This window comes from Scyliorhinus canicula, chromosome 21 (genome assembly GCF_902713615.1).
Source record: "Scyliorhinus canicula chromosome 21, sScyCan1.1, whole genome shotgun sequence".
NCBI lineage: Eukaryota > Metazoa > Chordata > Chondrichthyes > Carcharhiniformes > Scyliorhinidae > Scyliorhinus > Scyliorhinus canicula.
The window spans coordinates 15,409,898-15,433,757 of record NC_052166.1 but is presented as its reverse complement, the minus strand read 5'-3'; the positions used below and the strand labels follow the sequence as shown (position 1 = coordinate 15,433,757).

Sequence of the window (23,860 nt, the reverse complement as noted above, 5' to 3'; positions counted from 1 at the left end):
TAGCCCATTCACTTAACCGATCCAAATCCCTCTGCAGACTTCCGGTATCCTCTGCGCTTTTCGCTTTACCACTCATCTTAGTGTCGTCTGCAAACTTGGACACATTGCCCTTGGTCCCCAACTCCAAATCATCTATGTAAATTGTGAACAATTGTGGGCCCAACACTGATCCCTGAGGGACACCACTAGCTACTGATTGCCAACCAGAGAAACACCCATTTATCCCAACTCTTTGCTTTCTATTGATTAACCAATCCTCTATCCATGCTACTACTTTACCCTTAATGCCATGCATCTTTATCTTATGCAGCAACCTTTTGTGTGGCACCTTGTCAAAGGCTTTCTGGAAATCCAGATATACCACATCCATTGGCTCCCCGTTATATACTGCACTGATAATGTCCTTAAAAAAAAAGTCCTCCATTCTCCCCGTGTTTGCGTGAGTTTCGCCCCCACAAACCAAAGATGGGCAGGGTAGGTGGATTGGCCACGCTAAATTGCCCCTTAATTGGAAAAATGAATTGGATACTCTAATTTTTTTTTAAAAGGACTACTTCAAAGTTCCCAGAATCAGAAATATTGGTAGAGTATGTGATGCTGGAGTTCCGTATAACCATGTAATTTACATCAGAAAAGTCACCCAAAGCATTGTGCTGCAATGGAAAATGATTTATTTTTAGTGTTTAATTGAAGAGAGATATTTTTATTTGTACTGTACATTGTGTTTATCAGGAATGTGTTCACTTTGACGTTCCAGCAGCTCCAGAGCTTCTGCTGGCATCGACCTGTGAAAGAGAACAGCAAAGTTAGTGAAATTAACCTGACCTCCTTTTCTCTAGCCATCACCTGTACACAGGACACAAACTGTGTACTCAAACCTCGACATCACCTGTACACTGGGCTGACCGTGTGTACTCAAACCTAGTCATCACCTGTACACTGGACAGACCCTGTGTACTCAACCCTCGACATCACCTATATACTGGACAGACCCTGTGTACTCAACCCTCGACATCACCTATATACTGGACAGACCCTGTGTACTCAAACCTCGACATCACCTGTACACTGGACAGACCCTGTGTACTCAACCCTCGACATCACCCGTACACTGGGCTGACCATGTGTACTCAAACCTAGACATCACCTGTACACTGAACAGAAGCTGTATACACAAACCTAGACATCACCTGTACACTGAACAGATGCTGTGTACATAAACCTAGACATCATCTGTACACTGGACAGATGCTGTGTACACAAACCTAGACATCATCTGTACACTGGGCAGGCGGTGTGCACTCAAACCTAGACATCACCTGTACACTGGACAGATGCTGTGTACACATACCTAGACATCACCCGTACACTGGACAGACCCTGTGTACTCAAACCTAGTCATCACCTGTACACTGGACAGACCCTGTGTACTCAAACCTAGTCATCACCTGTACACTGGACAGACCCTGTGTACTCAAACCTAGACATCACCTGTACACTGGACAGATGCTGTGTACCGAACATAGACATTACCCGTACACTGGACAGTCCGTGTGTACTCAAAGAACAAGGAACAAAGAAAAGTACAGCACAGGAACAGGCCCTTCGGCCCTCCAAGCCCTTCGGCCCTCCAAGCCCGTGCCGACCATGCTGCCCGTCTAAACTAAAATCTTCTACACAATCTTCTACTCAAACCCAGACATCGCCCGTACACTGACAGACCCTCTGTACCCAAACATAGAACATACAGTGCAGAAGGTGGCCATTCGGCCCATCGAGTCTGCACCGACCCACTTAAGCCCTCACTTCCACCCTATCCCCGTAACCCAATAACCCCTCCTAGCCTTTTGGTCACGAAGGGCAATTTATCATGGCCAATCCACCTAACCTGCACGTCTTTGGACTGTGAGAGGAAACCAGAGCACCCGGAGGAAACCCACGCAGACACGGGGAAAACGTGCAGACTCCGCACAGACGGTGACCCAACAGGGAATCGAACCTGGGACCCTGGAGCTGTGAAGCCACAGTGCTAGTCACTTGTCCTATGGTGCTGCACTAGACATCACCTGTACACTGGGCAGATGATGTGTACTGAAACCAATCCATCATCTGTATACTGGACAGACCCTGTGTACTCAAACCTAGTCATCAACTGTACACTGGACACACCCTGTGTACTCAAACCTCGACATCACCTGTACACTGGACACACCCTGTGTACTCAACCCTAGACATCATATGTACACTGGACAGATGCTGTGTACACATACCTAGACATCACCTGTACACTGGACAGACCTTGTGTACACTGACCTCGACATCACCTGTACACTGGACAGACGCTGTGTACCGAATATAGACATCACCTGTACACTGGGCAGACACTGTGTACTCAAACCTAGACATCACCTGTACACTAGACAGATCCTGTGTACTGAAACCAATCTATCACCTGTACACTGGGCACACCCTGTGTACTCAAACCCAGTCATCAACTGTACACTGGGCAGACCCCAGTGTACTCAAACTCAGTCATCACCTGTACACTAGACAGATCCTGTGTACTCAAATCTATCACCTGTACACTGGGCACACCCTGTGTACTCAAACCTATCTATCATCTGTACACTGGGCAGACCTCTGTGTACTCAAACCTATCTATCACCTGTACACTGGGCAGACCCCTGTGTACTCAAACCTATCTATCACCTGTACACTGGACAGGCGCTGTGTACTCAAACCTATCTATCACCTGTACACTGGACAGGCGCTGTGTACTCAAACCTATCTATCACCTGTACACTGAGCAGACACCTGTGTACTCAAACCTATCTATCACCTGTACACTGGGCACACCCTGTGTACTCAAACCTATCTATCACCTGTACACTGGACAGGCGCTGTGTACTCAAACCTATCTATCACCTGTACACTCGGCAGATGCTGTGTACTCAAACCTATCTATCACCTGTACACTGAGCACACCCTGTGTACATGAACCCATCGCACCGTGTCCTTTAAAGAGATATCCAATTGGTAGTCCCAGTCCCTGTTGGAGGACGTGACATTGCCCCAGAGTCAGAGCAAGAGCAGGAAGGAAAGAGTCTGACTGGCTGAGCAGGGCCGAGGACTGAGGAGGCAATGGGAAGGGGAACCCGTAGACACTGCACCTCTCCAACAGGATAAAGAGAAAAACTGAGTGTCGGACATCTGAGCAAAGGCACCATCGAGCAGGAGGCTGTGCAAAGGTGTGAGGGGCAGAATGTGGTAATAATAGAGGATTCAATAATTAGAGAGATAGATATCACCCTCTATAGCCACAATCAGTATTTGCAAACGGGCGTGTGGCTTACCCAATGCCGGGATCTATTGGAATGTCAGGAGTGGGACATGATCAAGGATGATCATGATCCTTATCAGGACCAGTGACTTTTTCTTATTGAACAAAGCAGATTTATTTACACTACTCAAATAAGATTCAAACAAGTCACAAGGTATAAGTTATTTAATAAAACAATATGATATCTGCAACTAATCTATCTCGTGCATAAACATCTTCTCCCAGAAGTCACACGATATTTATATGACTGCTCCTCATCTCCATCTGGTGGTGTGAAGTATTTTTTTTTTTAGAAAACATTTTATTGAGGCATTTATCATTTTCACATTTTGACATATTAACATTCTAAATAACAGAGCGGTCCTACACATGCAAAACCCCCACAGTAACATACCCAACTCCCCCCCCCCCCCCCCCCGACACTAACTCCGAGCTCCCCAGATATTAGATTCCCTGCCCTAATTCTCCACTTACATGCCTCCCCCCACCCCCCCCCCCCACCCCCCACCACCCGCATTCCCGCTCCCCGTTCTGCTGACGGTCTTCCGTCCTAACTCCTAACTACATTAGATTCCCTACCCTTATTCTCCACTTCCAAGCCTCTCCCCCCACCTCCCCTCCCCACCCCCCCACCCCCCACCACCCGCATTCCCGCTCCCCGTTCTGCTGACGGTCAGTTTTCCTTAAAGAAGTCGATGATCGGCTGCCACCTCCGAGCGAACCCCTGTAATGAACCCCTTAAGGTGAGCTTGATCTTCTCCAGCCTGAGAAATCCTGCCATGTCACTGACCCAAATCCCTGACTTCGGGGGCTCCGAGTTCCTCCATCCCAGCAAAATCCGTCTCCGGGCCACCAGGGAGGCAAAGGCCAAAACATCAGCCTTTCTCCCCTCCCTGGGCTCCCGGATTTTCCGACACTCCAAATATTGAAACCTCTGGACTCGGGAGTCACCCTCCCTTCCAGGATCTCTGACGTGACATCTGAGAATCCCTGCCAAAATCCCCTCAGCCTCGAACACGCCTAAAACATATGTACATGGTTCACAGGACTTCCCCCTCACCTCCCACACCTGTCCTCCACCTCCCTCATCCGGGCCACAGCCATGTGATCTCTGTGGACCACCTTGAACTGGATCAGGCTCAGCCTGGCACACGATGAGGATGCATTGACTTGCCTCAGGGCCTCCTCCCATAACCCAACTTCCAACTCTCCTTCCCACTTCCTCTTCACCTCCCCGATTGGGACCCCTTCCCACTACATCAATTCCTTATATATTTCCAAGACCCCAACCCCTGTTTTTGACATCAGCTTATCCTGCAGTCCCCTTAGAGGGAGGCGAGTGAAGCTTGGAACCTGCCTCCGGACAAAGTCCCGGACCTGCAGGTACTGAAATCCATTCCCACCCGGTAACTCAAACTCCTCCTCTAGCTTCTCCAGACTCAGGAACCCCCCCTCAATGAAGAGATCCCTAAATCTCTCAATCCCTGCCCGCTGCCACCTCCTAAAGCCCCCACCCAGCCCCCCCCCCAAGAGCGAATCGGTGATTGTCACAGATCGTTGACCACACCGACGGCCCCTCCAGTCTCATGCTGCCTCCATTGCCCCCACACTCTCAGGGCTGCCACTACCACTGGGCTTGTGGAGTACCGAGCCGGCGAAAATGGCAGAGGTGCCGTTAACAGAGTCTCCAGACTCGTACCCTTGCAAGATGCCGCCTCTGCCCGCTCCCACACCGACCCCTTCCCCACTCCCCACTTCCCGACCATCGAAATATTAGCCGCCCAGTAGTAATTAATAAAGTTTGGAAGGGCCAAGCCCCCCTCCTCGCGTCCCCGCTCAAGAAGGACCTTATTCACCCTCGGGCTTTCCCAGCCCATTGTGGTAGTATGGCTAGAGGTACTATGGTACCTGAGAGTGTGAGCTGCTATTGGTGTAGAAGGCTCGCTGCCCACTGGCCCAAGTGTTGTCTTCTCATTGGTCGAGAGGAAGGTAGCTCCGCCTACGAGGTGGAGTATAAGGACCCGTGTTTCCCAGCAGCCATCGTTCTTTCTGTTCTCCTGCTGCTAGGCACACTTCTTGTATATTAAAGCCTTTGATTCGGACTACTCCTTCGTTTCTGTGTTCATTGACCGCGCATCACCCATATAAAACCCCACATCGCCATGTTCATTTTCCTGACACAAACAGCAATCTCGGGAGGACTGTCACCTTCACAGTCTGTACCCTCCCCGCCAATGACAGAGGGAGCACGTCCCACCTACGGAGGTCCCCTTTCATTTTCTCAATCACACTGCCCAAATTTAGTTTATGAAGCTGACCCCAGTCCCTGCCCACCACTTTGAACGGCATCTCCCTCAATCTCCTCTCCTGCTCCCTTGTCTGGATCGCGAACACCTCACTCTTGCTCATGTTTAGTTTGTAGCCTGAGAACCGGCCAAACTCCTCCAGTATTCCCATAATTCCTGCAATCGCCCCCAACGGGTCTGATATATACAGCAGCAAATTGTCCGCGTAGTGTGAGACCCTATGCTCCACTCCACCTCTCGCTATCCCCGCCAAATGTTCAATGTCCTCAGCGCCGTTGCCAAAGGCTCTATGGCCAGGGCAAACAGTAGTGGGGAGAGTGGGCACCGCTGCCTTGTCCCCCTGCACAGACTAAAATACTCTGACCGGATCCAGTTGGTCCTTACATTCGCCACCGGTGCCTAATATAGCAACCGGACCCAATCCATGAATCCCTGTCCGGACCCGAACCTTCCCAGGACATCCCACAGGTACCTCCCAATCAAACTCCACCCAATCAAAGGCCTTCTCTGCATCCATGGCCACCACCACCTCGACCTCGCGCCCCTCCCCAGGCATCATTATCACATTTAGGAGCCGTCTAATATTGCACGTCAGGTGTAGTCCCTTCACAAATCCCGTCTGGTCCCCCCCTTTTACCTCCGGGACACAATCCTCTATGCGCATGGCCAAGATCTTTGCCAGCAATTTTGCATTAACATTCAACGGAGAGATCGGCCTATACGACCCACAACTCTCCGGATCCTTATCCCGCTTCAAAACAAGGGAGAGCAGCCCCAGCAGCCCGAAAAACCTTTCATAAAACTCAACCGGTCCCAGGGTCTTACCCGATTGCATCACCCCCAACCCGTCTGTAACCTCCCCAAGCCCAATTGGGGCTCCCAAACCCTCCACCAACCCCTCATCTATCCTCGGGAACTCCAGCCTCTCCCAGGAATCGCTTCATACCCTCCTCCCCGGCAGGGGGGTTAAGATTTATACAATCTACTGTAAAACTCCCGAAACACATCATTCACTCCCGCCGGATCCAAAACCACCTCCCCCCCCTGTACCCCTCACTTTCCCAATCTCTCTCGCCGCCTCCTGTTTCCTCAGCTGGTGAGCCAGCATCCTGCTGGCTTTTTCCCCATATCCATTCACCGCCCCCTTTACCCTCCTCAGCTGTCCCTTCGCCTTACCTGTGGACAGGAGCCCAAATTCCAGCTGCCGTCTCTGACGCTCCTTCAGAAGCCCGTCATCCGGAGACTCCACATTCCTCCTGTTCACCAGTAAAGTTTCACCTCCCAGCCTAACTCTGCCCACTCAGCCTTCTACTTATGGGCCCGAATTGAGATGAGCTTCTCCCCTAATAACCGCCTTCAGTGCCCCCCACACCATCCCCGCCGAAACCTCGCCTGTGTCATTGATCCTGAATGATACCCCCGAATGGTCTGCCCTCACCCGCTCGCACTCCACCTCCTCCGCTAACAGCCCCACATCCAACCTCCACTGCGGCCGCTGGGCCTTTCCCTTGCTGACTTGCAAGTCCACCCAATGCGGGGCCTGGTCTGACGCCACAATTGCTGAATATTCAGCATCCACAACCTCAGCCAGCAGCGTTTTGTCCAACACAAAGAAGTCTATCCGGGAATACACCTTGTGCACATGGGAGTAAAATGAAAACTCCTTACTCCTTGGCCTCCCAAACCTCCACGGATCCACCCCTCCCATTCGCTCCATTAACCCCCGCAGCTCCTTTGCCATAGCTGATACCTTCCCAGGCCTATAACTTGCCCGGTCCAGCCTCATATCCAGGACCGTGTTGAAATCTCCCCCCCATAATCAGTCGATATGAATCCAGGACCGGGATCTTCCCCACCACCTGTCTGACAAACCCAACGTCATCGCAGTTTGGGCCGTATATATTTACCAATACCTTGGCCATTTCCTTCAACTTCCCAATAACCAGAACATATCTACCCCCCTGGTCCACCTCTATCTTCCCCACCTTGAACGTTTATTGACCAGGATTGCCACCCCCATCGTTTTAACGTCTAATCCCGAATGAAACACCTGCCCAACCCATCCCTTCCTCAACCTATGATGTGGAGATGCCGGCGTTGGACTGGGGTGAGGACAGTAAGAAGTCTTACAACACCAGGTTAAAGTCCAACCGTTTTGTTTCAAACACAAGCTTTCGGAGCACTGCTCCTTCCTCAGGTGAATGCTGGGGGACGAGGGAGGTCGGGGGCAGAGGCAGCCTGGGGGCGGGTCTGCGGATGCACAGGTCGCGAGCTGGAGACTTGCCCAAGAAAGGTGAAGGCTGATCGGCGGGGCGGGGGGAGGGGGGGGGGGGGGGGGCGGCGTGAAGCTCCCCCAACCAGGCTGATCACATGGAACGTAAGAGGGCTAAATGGGCTAGTGAAGAGGGCACGCATGTTCGTGCATTTGAGGGGACTGAAGGCGGCCGTGGCAATGTTGCAGGAGACGTATCTTAGAGTAACCGACCAGATTAGATTAACACAGGGGTGGGTCGCACAGGTTTTCCACTCGGGGCTGGACTCTAAGACTAGAGGGGTCGCGATCCTGATTAACAAGCGAGTGTTTTTCAAGGCGGGAAGAATAGTTGCGGATGTGAGAGGCTGTTACATCATGGGTAGTGGGAAGCTGGAAGGGCTGCCGGTGGTATCCATGAATGTGTACGCGCCACATTGGGATGATGTGGAGTTCATAAGGAGGATGTTGGGGAAGATTCCGGACATGGATTCACATAAGTTGGTCCTGGGGGGGGATCTTCAACACAGTGTTAGGCCGGTCGAACTCAAGGATAGACAGGGTGCCAGCAATGACAAAGGAGCTAAAGGGGTTTATGGAGCAGATGGGGGGGGGGGGGGGGGGGGGGGGGGGACCCATGGCGGTTTGGGTGGGCTAGAGTGAAGGAGTTCTCCTTCTACTCACACTTGCATAAAGTGTACTCCCGGATTGACTTTTTTATCCAGGACTGACAGGGGTAATGGACACCGGGTATTCGGCGATCACAATCTCGGATTATGTCCCGCACTGGGTTGACTTACAGGTGAGCAAGGAGGGTGGCCAACTCCCGCCCTGGAGATTGGCTGTCGGACTGTTAGCGGATGAGGAGGTGTGTGGGTGGGTGAGGAAATGTATCCAGAACTATCTGGAAGTTAATGATATGGGGGAAGTCTCTGCTGCGATGGCCTGGGAGGAGCTGAAGGCGGTGGTTCGAGGGGAGCTGATCTTGATACAGGCCCACAGGGAGAAGGCACATAGAGCAGAGACGGACCGACTGATAAGGGAAATACTTCAGGTCGACAGGAGATAGGTGGAGGGGATGAGGCAATTCTTAGGGGAGCTGAGCCTCCCGAAGGTGGACGAAGGGTTGGTAGAAGGGCTGGGGCCCCGATCGGGATGGAAGAAATATCAGAAGGGCTGAAGGCCGTGCAGTCGGGTAAAGCCCCGGGACTGGACGGGTACCCAGTGGAGTTTTACAAAAGGTTCTCTGGGATGCTGGTGTCACTGCTGATGAGGACATTTAATGAGGCAAGGGAGCGAGGGGCACTTCCCCCGACGATGTCACAGGCCATGGTCTCACTGATCCTGAAGTGGGATAATCACACGGAGTTATGCGTGTCCTACAGACCGATCTCCTTATTAAATGTAGACGTGAAACTGTTGGCCAAAATCTTGTCCTCTAGGATCGAAGACTGCGTTCCGGAAATGATTGGGGAGGACCAGATGGGATTTGTTAAGGGGAGGCAGTTGGCGGCCAACGTTATAATGCTGCTGAATGTGATCATGATGCCCCAGAGGGTAGAGGTAGTGGTCACAATGGATGCAGAGAAGGCATTTGATCGGGTGGAATGGATCTATCTGTGGGAGGTGCTGGGGAGGTTTGGGTTTGGACGGGGCTTCACTGACTTGGTTAGGCTGCTGTATCAGGCGCCTGTGGCGAGTGCACAGACGAACAGGTTGACATCGGGCTATTTTAGGCTGCACCGGGGGACGGGGCAGGGGCGCCCCCTTGATGGAACCATCAATTCTACGGACACGTGGTTGTAGGATTAGAATAGCGGTTTTAATATACTTACAACAGAGCCAGCCTGTTAGCCGTTGAACTTTCGGTGAACTGGCTGGCTGACTCTGTGGCACGGATCTTTATACAGCAGCTCCAGGGGGAGGAGTTCTGGGCGGAGCCAAGGGGGGAGCCCAGTACAAACTCTCGAGTACTCCCAGAGTTACTCCCCCTGGTGGTCAGGTAGTGCAACTGCACTTACAATATTGATACATATATATATACTTGGAACAGAGTGACATTGGTAACTTATAATACCGTGTGAATCTCATTCACCACACCCCTCTCTCCACTGCTGTTTGCGTTGGCCATAGAACCGCTGGCAATTGCACTGAGAGCCTCAAGGGGCTGGTTTGGGGAGGGGTGGAACACAGAGTCTCGCTATACGCAGATGACCTGCTCCTATATATTTCTGACCCACTGAAGGGGTTGGGAGAAATTATGAGGATTCTGGGGGAATTTGGCCGGTTTTCGGCTTATAAATTGAACATGGTGTTGGGGGGGGGGGGGGGGGGGGTCGATGTGGGAGCAAGTAGAGGCGGCATCATGTAAGGGCACGAGTTTGGGGGCATTGGTAACTGCGCCTCTGGTGTTCCTGCCAGCACGGTAGTCCACCAGCCCCATGGTGGTAGCAGCCCTGAGAGTCTGGGGGCAATGGAGGAAACATGTGTGAGCGGAGAGAGCATCGGTCTGGTCCCCAATCTGCAATAACCATCGGTTTGCCCCACGAAGGATGGATGGAGGGTTTAGGAGATGGCAAAGAGCAGTGATTGACAGGATGGGAGATCTGTTTATAGAGGGGCGCTTTCCCAGCCTGAGGGAGTTGGAGGAGAAATTTGAATTGACAGCTGGAAATGAGTTTAGGTACCTGCAGGCGCGAGATTTCCTACGCAGGTCTCAACCTTCCCGTTCCTACCGCCAAGGGGGATACAGGACAGGGCAGTTTCCAGAACATGGGTGGGAGAAGGGAGGGTTTCGGACATTTATAAAGAACTCATGGGGTCAGAGGAAACGCAGACTGAGAAGCTGAAACACAAATGGGAAGAGGAGTTGGAAGGAGAGATAGAGGATGGTCTCTGGGCGGATGCGTTGAGTAGAGTCAACGTGTTCACAACATGTGCCAGGCTCAACCTGATACAATTCAAGGTCGTTCACCGGACACACATGACAGTGGCCCGGATGAGCAGGTTCTTTGGGGTGGAAGGCAGGTGCGCAAGGTGTGTGGGAGGACCAGCAAACCATGTTCATATGTTCTGGGCATGCCCGAAGCGTAAGAGATTTTGGCAGGGGTTTGCAGATGTCATATCCAAGGTTTAAAAAACAAGGGTGGCACCAAGTCTAGAGGTGGCAATTTTTGGAGTGTTGGAAGAGCCGGGAATCCAGGAGGAGAAAGAGACAGACGTTCTGGCCTTTGCTTCCCCGGTAGCCCGGAGACGGATACCATTAGCTTGGAGCGACACAAAGCCCCCGATGTGCAGAGACCTGGCTAACTGACATGGCTTTCTCGGTTTGGAGAAAATTAAGTTCGCCCTGAGAGGGTTCGTCCGGAGGTGGCAGCCATTCGTCGACTTCTCTGGGGAAAATTAACCGTCAGTAGCGAGAGGGGGGGGGTTGGGGTTTAGATTAGTGTGTAAGAAAGGTCGGACCTGTGAGGGAGGAAGACGGCCTTTGCACTATGTTTATATTTGTATGTACACTGTTTCTTCTGTTATTGTTATAAAATCATAAATACCTCAATAAAATTTTTATATTTAAAAAAAAAGAGTTGACTGTGGACAGAACAGGAGATTTTTGCCAAATGCTCGGAAGTTAAACAGTAGTTTGACATAAGCAAGAATCTGCAAGCTGGTTCCTGAAGGATATCTCTCTCTCAAAGCAATTTATCCAAGGCATCTCTTAACAGCAAGTGTTCCTGGATCTGCTAACTGTATTTAAAAGTGGGTTTTGACTTGTGATGGGTTTTTGCTTGATTGGAGATAAAGAGAGATCAGTTGCAAATTAAAGTATGTCTTGCTATTGTTAAGCAATTGGTAATTGAAAGCTTTATGATGGTAAAGTTTTTAATACTGTGTTAGTATTAAAGTTTGTTTTAATATACCATATCCTGATTTGTGTGTGGAATCACTCCTGCAGTGAATCATCCTTTCCTCACAGTCTTACAAATTAAATAAATATTGGGGTTCAATATCCTAGCAATTGTTGGGGTTTGGTCTAGGATCATAATACTGGCAATAGAGATGAAGATTCTGTTCTCCAAGTGTCCCAGACAGAATGGGCCTCAAATATTCACAAATACAGCTTTGACGAAGGGTCATCTGGACTCGAAACATTAGCTCTTTTCTTTCCCTACAGATGCTGCCAGACCTGCTGAGATTTTCCAGCATTTTCTCTTTGGTTATTAATAGTTTAATCAGGAGCAGTGTATCACTATCAGCTGATGACACAAACATTAGTGGCATCGTAAGTAGTGGAGATGGGGAACATGTAAATGTGAAAGTCACCATACTTCCAGATGACCATAGGCTGCTTTGCCCTTTGAGGGAGGGAGCAGACTGGTGGTGATGTGGCCTCCTTCTGCACTGTAAATTCTATGTGACTCCAGACCCACAGCAATGTGGTTGACTGCTAAATGCCCTCAGGGATGGGAAATAAATGCTGGCCCAGCCAGTGACTGTGAATCTATGGAATTCCTTACCCAGTGAAGCAGTTGAGGCTCCTTCATTACATGTTTTTAAGGTAAAGATAGATAGTTTTTTGAAGAATAAAGGGATTAAGGGTTATGGTGTTCGGGCCGGAAAGTGGAGCTGAGTCCACAAAAGATCAGCCATGATTTAATTAAATGGCGGAGCAGGCTCGAGGGGCCAGATGGCCTACTCCTGCTCCTAGTTCTTATGTTCTTATGTTCTTATGTGACGCCCACATCCCATGAATGAATAAAAAATAAGTGTGAGGTCAACAGCACAGGGCTAAATCGCTGGCTTTTAAAGCAGACCAAGGCAGGCCAGCAGCACAGGCCAGCAATTCCCGTACCAGCCTCCCCGAACAGGCGTCGGAATATGGCAACTAGGGACTTTTCACAGTAACTTCATTTGAAGCCTACTTGTGACAATAAGCGATTTTCATTTAATTTCATTTCCATTTTGGACTAAGAAAAGATAAATCCACCAGGTATGGCTTACATGTTGGAAAACTAGAAATACTGGAGCCTCTGTGAAATCAGGGTCTGTGTACCTGGTCAGTAAATGTACTTAGGTGGAAAAAGCTATCAATGACCATAGACCATGGAATTTAGTGCAGAAGGAGGCCATTCAGCCCATCGAGTCTGCACCGGCTCTTGGAAAGAGCACCCTACCCAAGGTCAACACCTCCACCCTATCCCCATAACCCAGTAACCCCACCCTATCCCCATAACCCAGTAACCCCACCCTATCCCCATAACCCAGTAACTCCACCCTATCCCCATAACCCAGTAACCCCACCCAACACTAAGGACGCTCATGTAATTTAATGGGGAGAAAGTTTTGCTACAGCTATACACAACACCGATTACACCACATCGAGAGCACTGTTCCACACACCTCACTTCAGGAAAGATATATTGGATTTGAAAGGAGTACAAAGGAGATTCCCCAGAATAATACCCAAATTAAGAGGAGGTATTCTATAATTTAAGCTTTGTTTATGAGAAGATAAGAAAAATGAGTCAGCCATTTGGTCCTTTGAGGTCTCTCTGTTATCCAATAAGATCATGGCTGATAGAGTCATAGAGTCATAGATATTTACAGCATGGAAACAGGCCCTTCGGCCCAGCTTGTCCATGCTGCCCAGTTTCTATCACTAAGCTAGTCCCACTTGCCCGCATTTTGCCCATATCCCTCTATACCAGGGGTGGGCAAACTTTTCCGTGCAAGGGCCACATTCAGAAATTCACAATTTTAAAGGGCCGCATAGTATATTAAGTAAAATAATTACTTCACCCGGTTATGATTCTGGGCGCCTCATATAGAACATAGAACAGTACAGCACAGAACAGGCCCTTCGGCCCTCGACGTTGTGCCGAGCAATGATCACCCTACTCAAGTCAACGTATCCACCCTATACCAGTAAGTAACCCAAAAATTAAATTTTTTTTAAATGACTTGGTGGGCCGCATAAAGACCTTTGGCAGGCCGCATGCGGCCCGCGGGCCGTAGTTTGCCCACCCCTGCTCTATACCCACCCTGCCCACGTAACTGTCTATAACTGTTTTTTAAAGGAAAAAATATACCCGCCTCTACCACTCTGTGTGTGAATAAATTTCCCCTCTGGTCTCATTTGTATCTCTCCCCTCTCACCTTAAACCTGTGCCCTTTCTATTACCTCCTCTACCTTTGGGAAAATATGTTGACTGTCTACCTTACCTATGCCCCTCATTATTTTATAGACCCCAATAAGATCACCCCTCAGCCTCCTAAGCTCCAGGGACAAAAGTCCCAGCCTATCCGGCCTCTCCTTGTAGCTCAGGCCATCAAATCCTGGTAGCATCCTCGTAAATCTCTTCTACACTCTTTCTAGTTTAACAATATCCTTCCTATATAGGGTGATCAGAACTGGACACAGTATTGCATGTGTGGTCTGATTAATGTCTTGTACAACTTCAACAAGACCTCCCAACTCCTGTATTCAATATTCTGACCAATAAAACCTAGCATGCTGAATGCCTTCTTCACCACCCTGTCCACCTGCGACTCCACCTTCAAGGGGCTATGGACCTGTACCCCTTGATTTCTTTATTCCGTAACTCTCCCCAACTCCCTACCATTAACTGAGTAGGTCCTGCCCTGATTTGATCAACCAAAATGCATCACCTCACATTTACCCAAATTAACCTCCATCTGCCATTCATTGGCCCACTGGCCCAATTGGTCAAGATCCTGTTGCAATCTTATATAACCTTCTTCACTATCCACTATGCCACCAATCTTGGTGTCATCTGCAAACTTACTAACCATGCCTCCTACATTCTCATCCAAATCATTAATATATATGACAAATAACAGAGGACCCAGCACCGATCCCTGAGGCATACCGCTAGTCACAGGCCTCCAGTTTGAAAAACAACCCTCCACAACCATCTTTTGGCTTCGGTCACCGAGCCAATTTGGTGACTAAATTGGCTACCTCACCCTGGATTCCCTGAGATTTAACCTTTTGCAACAACCTACCTACCAAAAGCCTTGCTAAAGTCCATGTAGACAACGTCGACATCTACCTTCTTGTTTACCCCTTCAAAAAACTCAATCAAATTGGTGAGACATGACTTTCCCTAATTAGCCCTTGCCTGTCTAAATGCCTGTAGATCCTGTCCCTCACAATACCTCCGAACAATTTACCCACTACCGAAGTAAGGCTAACCGGTCTGTAGTCCTTCTATGTCAATGGGGCAGATTGAAAGAAGCTATTTCTGCTGCTGAGGAAACTTTCTTTTTTATTCGCTCTTGGGATGTGGACGTCGCAGGCTGGGCCAACATTTACTCCCCATCCCTAATTGCCCCTTGAGGAGGCAGTTAAGAGTTAACCACATTGCTGTGGGTCTGGAGTCACATGTCGGCCAGAGCAGGTAAGGATGGCAGATTGCCTTCCCTAAAGGGCGTTAGTGAACCAGTTGGATTTTTATGACAATGATTTCATGGTCATCATTAGACTTTTAATTCCAGATGTTTTTAATATTGAATTCAAATTCACAGTAGCAAGATTCGAACCTGGGCCCAGAGCATTACATACAGAGCATTACCCTGGTAGCACGGTAGCATTGTGGATAGCACAATCGCTTCACAGCTCCAGGGTCCCAGGTTCGAACCCCGGCTTGGTTCACTGTCTGTGTGGAGTCTACACATCCTCCCCGTGTGTGCGTGGGTTTCCTCCGGGTGCTCCGGTTTCCTCCCACAGTCCAAAGATGTGCGGGTTAGGTGGATTGGCCATGCTAAATTGCCCTTAGAGTCCAAAATTTCCCTTAGTGTTGGGTGAGGTTACTGGGTTATGGGGATAGGGTGGAGGTGTTGACCTTGGGTAGGGCGCTCTTTCCAAGAGCCGGTGCAGACTCGATGGGCCGAATGGCCTCCTTCTGCACTGTAAATTCTATGATTTATGGTTTACTAGTCCAGTGACAATACCACTACGTCACCGCCTCTCAATGAGGGAACATGACCTGGAAGCCAGAGGCCGGCTATTTCAGAGGGAAGGTAGGAAAAATATCTTCTTTCAAAAGGCAGTAGTATTGTTGAATTCTCTCCCAGAAAAAACAGTAGATGAAGAATTTTAAATCTTAGATTGATGGATGTTGTATTGACCAAGTATAAAAGGGAATAGAGACATTAAAATACAGATGAAACATGATCTAATTGAATGTTGAACAGGATTAAGGGGCTGAATGGCCTCCCCCGCTCTGGTTGCTTATTTCCCACAAGCTCTTCAAGCATTTATTGAATCTCTTTCCATCAATTTTCGGTCAGCACATTCCAGGCATGTGCAAGACTTGGACAGATAATAATAATAATAATCTTTATTGTCACAAGGTTTCACATTAACACTGCAATGAAGTTACTGTGAAAAGTCCGTCGTCGCCACATTCCAGTGCCTGTTCGGGTACAGAGGGAGAATTCAGAATGTCTAAATTACCTAATAGTACATCTTTCGGGACTTGTGGGAGGAAACCGGAGCACCCGGAGGAAACCCAAGCAGACACGGGGAGAACGTGAAGACTCCGCACTGACAGTGACCCAAGCCGGGAATGGAACCTGGGACCGTGGCGCTGTGAAGCAACAGTGCTATCCACTGTGCTACCGTGCTGCCAAAATGTGTAAGGTTTGGCCATTTGTGTAAGGTTTGGCCATTTGTGTAAGATTTGGCCAGATGTGCAAGATTTGACCAAATGTGTAAGATTTGGCCAGATGTGCAAGATCTGGCCAGATGTGCAAAATTTGGCCAGATGTGTAAGATTTGGCCTCTTTAGGTCGTTTTGCCAATCACCTTCATTCTCCAACTCCCCTACCGCTGGGAGCAGTGTCTCCTTACTAACTCAATCCAAACACCTCAGAGTTTTGAGCACCTCTATGGTTACAGAAGATGTAGAATTATTCGTCATTTCAAAATCTTTAATTATTTACGATTAAGTGTACAGTGCAATTTCTCTCTCCTCCCGCCATCATGCGTTACAGTTAAAAAGCCTATTCCATTACCTAGTTCTGGCTTCGGTAGAACAAGTTCTCGAAACCAAACTGTCTGCTCGATCCACTTGTGCTTCCTGGGAGGCTGATCCTCGTCTTCTTAACCCAGTAAACAATCCCCACAATTAAAAATGCTATCACAGCCAGTAAAATCATCACACCAGCAGCAATCCCAGCAGCGTGACTGTAACCTGTAATCAAATGTAATATCAAAGTCAGTACTAATACCATACTCAATCAACTATAGAGGGAGCTTTACTCTGTACCTAACCCCGTGCTGTACCTGACCTGGGAGTGTTTGATGGGGACAGTGTAGAGGGAGATTTACTGTGTATCTGACCCCGTGCTGTACCTGTCCTGGGAGTGTTTGATGGGGACAGTGTAGAGCAGTGGTTCTCAACCGGGGTCCACATGGACCCTGGGGGTCCATGTAACATTACTGGGGGTCCACACAAAAAAAATACCGAATTGGGGGTCCACGGTGATATTTTAGTGGTCCATAGAGCAATTCTACTTCAGAACAATTGTTATTACTGAGAATCAAGTAGAAGAAAAAAATGTTTGTTTTCATGGTGGATATTCACCTTTCTCTCTCTCTCTCTCTCTCGCACTGACAAAGGTCAAAGAGAGATTATAATCTATCTAATTTACCTTGAGGGCTGAAGGGGCTCAGAACCAAAAAGGTGCATTTGCTGTGTTTATTTTTGTGGTACTGTATTCTGAGAAAAAAAAAATCCATACTGGTTGATGACAAATGTGTTTATTGTGCTTTAATGACAGTTGTTGTTGAAGATTGCCCGGGCTATTGTCCTCTAGGAACAGCCCGGAGGACCTTTAATGACAGAAGCAGCTTATTAAATACCCACGGTTGACCTGACGCTTATGCCACATTTCTCCTTGACAAGTTTAATGAATGATTTAACACAGTAATCACTAGAAACTGTGTATATTTGATATGAATTGGTTATTTTTAGAGTAATTTAATTCAATTTAGTCAGTAAAAAGTTTTTTTCATTACTTTTCATATTAGAATAAGTTTGGCAACGTACGAAATTACCGCTAATCCGTTTCCAACCCTCACGGGAAGGTAGATGGACTTTAGGATTAATTTACCACGCATATAAGAAGCTTTTTTTTCTGTGGAATGGCTATGGGGGTCCACAAAAAAAATTAAGAGGAAAAGGGGTCCATGGGTTAAAAAAGGTTGAGAACCCCAGGTGTAGTGGGAGCTTTACTCTGTACCTAACCCCGTGCTGTACCTGTCCTGGGAGTTTTTAATGGGGACAGTGTAGAGGGAACTTTACTCTGTATCTAATCCCATGCTGTACCTGTCCTGGGAGTGTTTCATGGGGACAGTGTAGAGGGAGCTTTACTCTGTATCTAACCCCATGCTGTACCTGTCCTGGGAGTGTTTGATGGGGACAGTGTAGAGGGAGCTTTACTCTGTATCTAACCCCGTGCTGTACCTGTCCTGGGAGTGTTTGATGGGGACAGTGTAGAGGGAGCTTTACTCTGTATCTAACCCCGTGCTGTACCTGTCCTGGGAGTGTTTGATGGGGACAGTGTAGAGGGAGATTTACTGTGTACCTAACCCCGTGTTGTACCTGACCTGGGAGTGTTTGATGGGGACAGTGTAGAGGGAGCTTTACTCTGTCTCTAACCCCGTGCTGTATCTGTCCTCGGAGTGTTTAATGGGGTCAGTGTAGAGAGAGCTTTACTCTGTATCTAACCCCGTGCTGTACCTGACCTGGGAGTGTTTGATGGGGACAGTGAAGAGGGAGCTTTACTCTGTACATAACCCCCTGCTGTACCTGTCCTGGGAGTTTTTAATGGGGACAGTGTAGAGGGAGCATTACTCTGTATCTAACCCCGTGCTGTATCTGTCCTGGGAGTGTTTGATGGGGACAGTGTAGAGGGAGCTTTACTCTGTATCTAACCCCGTGCTGTACCTGTCCTGGGAGTGTTTAATGGGGTCAGTGTAGAGAGAGCTTTACTCTGTATCTAACCCCGTGCTGTACCTGTCCTGGGAGTGTTTGATGGGGACAGTGTAGAGGGAGCTTTACGCTGTATCTAACCCCATCTTGTACCTGACCTGGGAGTGTTTCATGGGGACAGTGTAGAGGGAACTTTACTCTGTATCTAATCCCGTGCTGTATCTGTCCTGGGAGTGTTTAATGGGGTCAGTGTAGAAGGAGCTTTATGTTGTATTTAACCCTGTGCTGTACCTGTCATGGGAGTGTTGGATGGGGACAGTGTAGAGGGAGCTTTATTCTGTATCTAACCCTGTGCTCTACCTGTCCTGAGAATGTTTGATGGGGAGAGTGTAGAGGGAGCTTTACTCTGTATCTAACCCCGTGCTGTACCTGTCCTGAGAGTGTTTGATGGGGACAGTGTAGAGGGAGCTTTACTCTGTATCTAACCCTGTGCTCTACCTGTCCTGAGAATGTTTGATGGGGACAGTGTGGAGGGAGCTTTACTCTGTATCTAACCCCGTGCTGTACCTGCCCTGGGAGTGTTTAATGGGGTCAGTGTAGAGAGAGCTTTACTCTGTATCTAACCCCGTGCTGTACCTGTCCTGGGAGTGTTTGATGGGGACAGTGTAGAGGGAGCTTTACGCTGTATCTAACCCCATCTTGTACCTGACCTGGGAGTGTTTCATGGGGACAGTGTAGAGGGAACTTTACTCTGTATCTAACCCCGTGCTGTACCTGTCCAAGGAGTGTTTAATGGGGTCAGTGTAGAAGGAGCTTTATGTTGTATTTAACCCTGTGCTGTACCTGTCCTGGGAGTGTTGGATGGGGACAGTGTAGAGGGAGCTTTACTCTGTATCTAACCCTGTGCTCTACCTGTCCTGAGAATGTTTGATGGGGAGAGTGTAGAGGGAGCTTTACTCTGTATCTAACCCCGTGCTGTACCTGTCCTGAGAGTGTTTGATGGGGACAGTGTAGAGGGAGCTTTACTCTGTATCTAACCCTGTGCTCTACCTGTCCTGAGAATGTTTGATGGGGACAGTGTGGAGGAAGCTTTACTCTGTATCTAACCCTGTGCTCTACCTGTCCTGAGAGTGTTTGATGGGGACAGTGTAGAGGGAGCTTTACGCAGCATCTAACCCCGTGCTCTACCTGTCCTGGGAGTGTTTGATGGGGACAGTGTAGAGGGAGCTTTACGCAGCATCTAACCCCGTGCTGTACCTGTTCTGAGAGTGTTTGATGGGGACAGTGTAGAGGGAGCTTAACGCAGCATCTAACCCCGTGCTGTACCTGTTCTGAGAGTGTTTGATGGGGACAGTGTAGAGGGAGCTTTACGCAGCATCTAACCCCGTGCTGTACCTGTTCTGAGAGTGTTTGATGGGGACAGTGTAGAGGGAGGTTTACTCTGTATCTAACCCTGTGCTCTACCTGTCCTGAGAATGTTTGATGGGGAGAGTGTAGAGGGAGCTTTACTCTGTATCTAACCCTGTGCTCTACCTGTCCTGAGAGTGTTTGATGGGGACAGTGTAGAGGGAGCTTTACGCAGCATCTAACCCCGTGCTCTACCTGTGCTGCTGCATATGTGGGTAAGATGTTGGAGAAGCTGTGGAGGGAGAACATTCGGATCGTAGGTTGCCGTAGGGAATCAAAGGATTGGATGCTGGTGCGTATGTGGGGAAGATGTTGGAGAAGGCGCTTGGGGAAGGTGCGTTTGATCAGCCGTTGGAGGTGGGTTGGGCCCACAGGGCATTGATTCGTTAGCCCCAAGGAGGTGTGCCGCCGAGGGCGATGGTGGCGCGATTGCATCAGTTCCTGGACAAGGAACGCATTATGATGTGGGCCAGGCAGACGAGGGAAGATGTCGAGATCCGAGAGGAGGGCGAGCTTTAATAAGTTCAAGTCGGCCCTGTACAAAAAGGGAATAAAGTTTGGTCTACAGCACCCGGCTCGCCTATGGGTGACCTTTGGGGGCCGGGAGTGGTACTTTGGCTTGGCGGAGGTCCAAAGTCGAAAGATGTGCAGGTTAGGTGGATCGGCCATGATAAATTGCCCCTAGTGTCCAAAATTGCCCTTAGTGTTGGGTGGGGTTACTGGGTTATGGGGATAGGGTGGAGGTGTTAACCTTGGGTAGGGTTGGGCAGCACGGTGGCGCAGTGGGTTAGCCCTGCAGCCTCACGGCGCTGAGGTCCCAGGTTCGATCCCGGCTCTGGGTCACTGTCCGTGTGGAGTTTGCACATTCTCCCCGTGTCTGCGTGGGTTTCACCCCCACAACCCAAAGATGTGCAGGGTAGGTGGATTGGCCACACTAAATTGCCCCTTAATTGGAAAAATGAATTGGGTACTCTAAAATTATTTTTAAAAAACCTTGGGTAGGGTGCTCTTTCCAGGAGCCGGTGCAGACTCGATGGGCCGAATGGCCTCCTTCTGCACTGTAAATTCTATATAGGAGGCAGCGGACTTTATGAAGGAGAATAGACTGTCAGGAGAAGGAGGTCCTTGAACTTTGACTGAGGAGAACTGTACTAAGTGGATCTGTTTTATTTGGATTTATTTTGGGGATTTTGCTTGTACCTTGCTGTGATTTTTGGGCTCGGTTTGGGGTTGGCTGGTACAAAGTAATTTTAAAAGGAGGAGGGGTGGGCTTTTGTGGTTGGACCTTGGAAGGGATTGTGATTGTTTGTTTGTTCTTGCTTCTTGCCTTTGTTTCGACTGTTTGCGCTAAGAGCGGGGGGGGGGGGGCACCAGTGAGGGGGGGGTGAGCTGCTAGGCGCCATGGGCAGGAGCTGCCAAGCTAGCTGAGAGGGCTAGTTCATGGAAGCAAAGTGGGGGGTGAGCTGAAGATCGATGTGGAGGGTGAGCTGAAGATCGATGTGGGGGGAGGGGCGGAGAGGGATGGGAGGGCAGGGGTTGGGTGGTGGAGGGGGACTAGACTGCTAACCCACAACTTTTAATAGATTGTGGTATGGGGAGCACACAGCCCACTGTACAGGTGTGGTACAGCAAAATGAAAAAGTATTTTTGAATGCAAAACAATGTTTATTCTAGAACTCAAGTTAACTATTTTAAAACATATAATGAACATCTTATCACTCATCAGTTCAAATACAACCCCCAAAGACTACAACACTAAGTAATCCTTTAAGCTGTCTTTTTAACATCCAGAAGACTTTAAAAAAATCTTTAAAACAGAAGGACATCAGGTTAAAGTCACTACTGAGAGCAGTTATTAGTTTTAAATCACCAAAGGATCGATTTACAGTCTTTAGATTACAGAGAGAGACTCAAATACACCTTCTGGCTGTGACTGCAGCTATCCAGCTCTGAAAACAAAACTAAAACACACCCTGCAGCAAACAGCCTAAAACAAGAGTAAAAAGCTGGCAGACAGCCCAGCTCCACCCACACTCTGACATCACTGATAAACACCCATTTCTGAAAGGTACTCTCACATGACACTGTACAAAGTGGTGGGAAGGAGATTTAGGTACGTGGTGATTCAAGTGGCAAGGGACTGGGGTCAGCTCCATAAATTAAATCTGGGCAGGGTGATTGAGCAAATGAGAGGGGACTTCCGTAGGTGGGACGTCCTCTCGCTGTCATTGGCGGGGAGGGTACAGATTGTGGAAATGACAGTCCTCCCGAGATTGCTGTTTGTGTTTCAGTGTCTCCCAATCTGTATCCCCAAGGCATTTTTTTAGGAAGATGAACGCGGCAATCTCGGGTTTTATATGGGCTGGGAAAGCCCCGAGGGGGAAGAAGGTCCTTCTTGAGCGGGGGAACGGGGAGCGAGGATTGGCCCTTCTGAACTTTATTTATTACTGCTGGGCAGCTAATATTTTGATGGTGAGGAAGTGGGTAGCAGGAGAGGGGAAGGTGTGGGAGCGGGTAGAGGCGGCATTTTGTAAGGGCATGGGTCTGGAGGCGCTGTGTACACTGATGTGTTAGGCAGGCTGGGTCGATGTGGACTGCACTTGATGCAGTGTAGCGAGAGACAGACCTCCAACATTTGATAAGATGCAACACGATTTTATTTAATGTCTTAACTGCTATACATGTTCAACTGTGGGTTGACACTATGCTGACTTGGAGACCTGAGGCTAGCCTGACCAGACTTACTAACTACTGCATGGTGTTGGCACTGGCTAGCTCATGGACTCTGACTGTCTTAGAGGCTGGGTCCAGAGAGAGCGGGAAACCCAGTGCCCTCTGGCTTTATAGTGGTAGTGTCCTGTCTGGTGATTGGCTGCTGTGTTCTGTGTGCTTACTGGTCATCCTGTGTGTCAATCACTGCCTGTCTGCACTCCATTATATACATAGATGTAGATGGGTCGAAGAATGCCAAAACCGGGGCTATTATGAGCTTCTCCCTCAGCTCACGCCATTCCTTTTCATGCGCGGGCAGCCACTGCAATTTCGTCGACTTTCTGACGGGATGACGGAGGGCTGTGGTGTGGGACGCCATGTTGGGAATGAACTTCCCAAGGAAGTTGACCATCCCTAGAGAGTGGAGGACCACCTTCTTGTCCTCTGGGGTCTTCATGGTGTTAATCGCCGAAACCTTGTCAGCATCTGGCCGCACGCCTTGCTGCGAGATGTGGTCACCAAGGAATTTGATTTCTGATTGACCGAACGAGCACTTGGCCCTGTTGAGCTGGAGATCATGCTCATGGATTCTCTGGAATACCTGCTTGAGGCGAGCGATGTGTTCTTGGGGAGTTGTGGACCAGATTATGACATCGTCAACATACACTCGCACCCCCTCGATACCCTCCATCATCTGTTCCATGATGCGGTGAAATACCTCTGAGGTAGAGATGATGCCAAAAGGCATCCGGTTATAGCAGTAGCGACCGAACGAGGTATTGAATGTGCACAGCTTGCGACTGGACGCGTCCAGCTGTATTTGCCAGAACCCCTTGGAGGCGTCCAGCTTCGTAAAGAATTTGGCAAGAGCCATCTCGCTGGTTAA

The 23,860-nt window shown here is 49.1% G+C and overlaps 1 protein-coding gene across 2 annotated transcripts in view; it reads right to left on the bottom strand.

Annotated features, from left to right (window-relative positions):
* Nucleotides 1-651: 651 nt before the first annotated feature.
* The window catches only part of mamdc4 (MAM domain containing 4), a 119,296-nt gene continuing 96,087 nt past the window's right edge, over nucleotides 652-23,860 (bottom strand). Inside the window, exons 13-14 of one of the 2 annotated variants that reach the window (XM_038782582.1) lie at nucleotides 16,934-17,112; nucleotides 652-785 (exon numbers count right to left, since the gene is read on the bottom strand). In XM_038782582.1, coding sequence (XP_038638510.1) covers nucleotides 16,934-17,112 — 179 coding nt within the window. In that variant the 3' untranslated portion in view covers nucleotides 652-785. Of the gene's footprint in view, nucleotides 786-16,933; nucleotides 17,113-23,860 lie in introns of those variants that run through there. The other variant, XR_005458551.1, reaches the window with a different exon arrangement.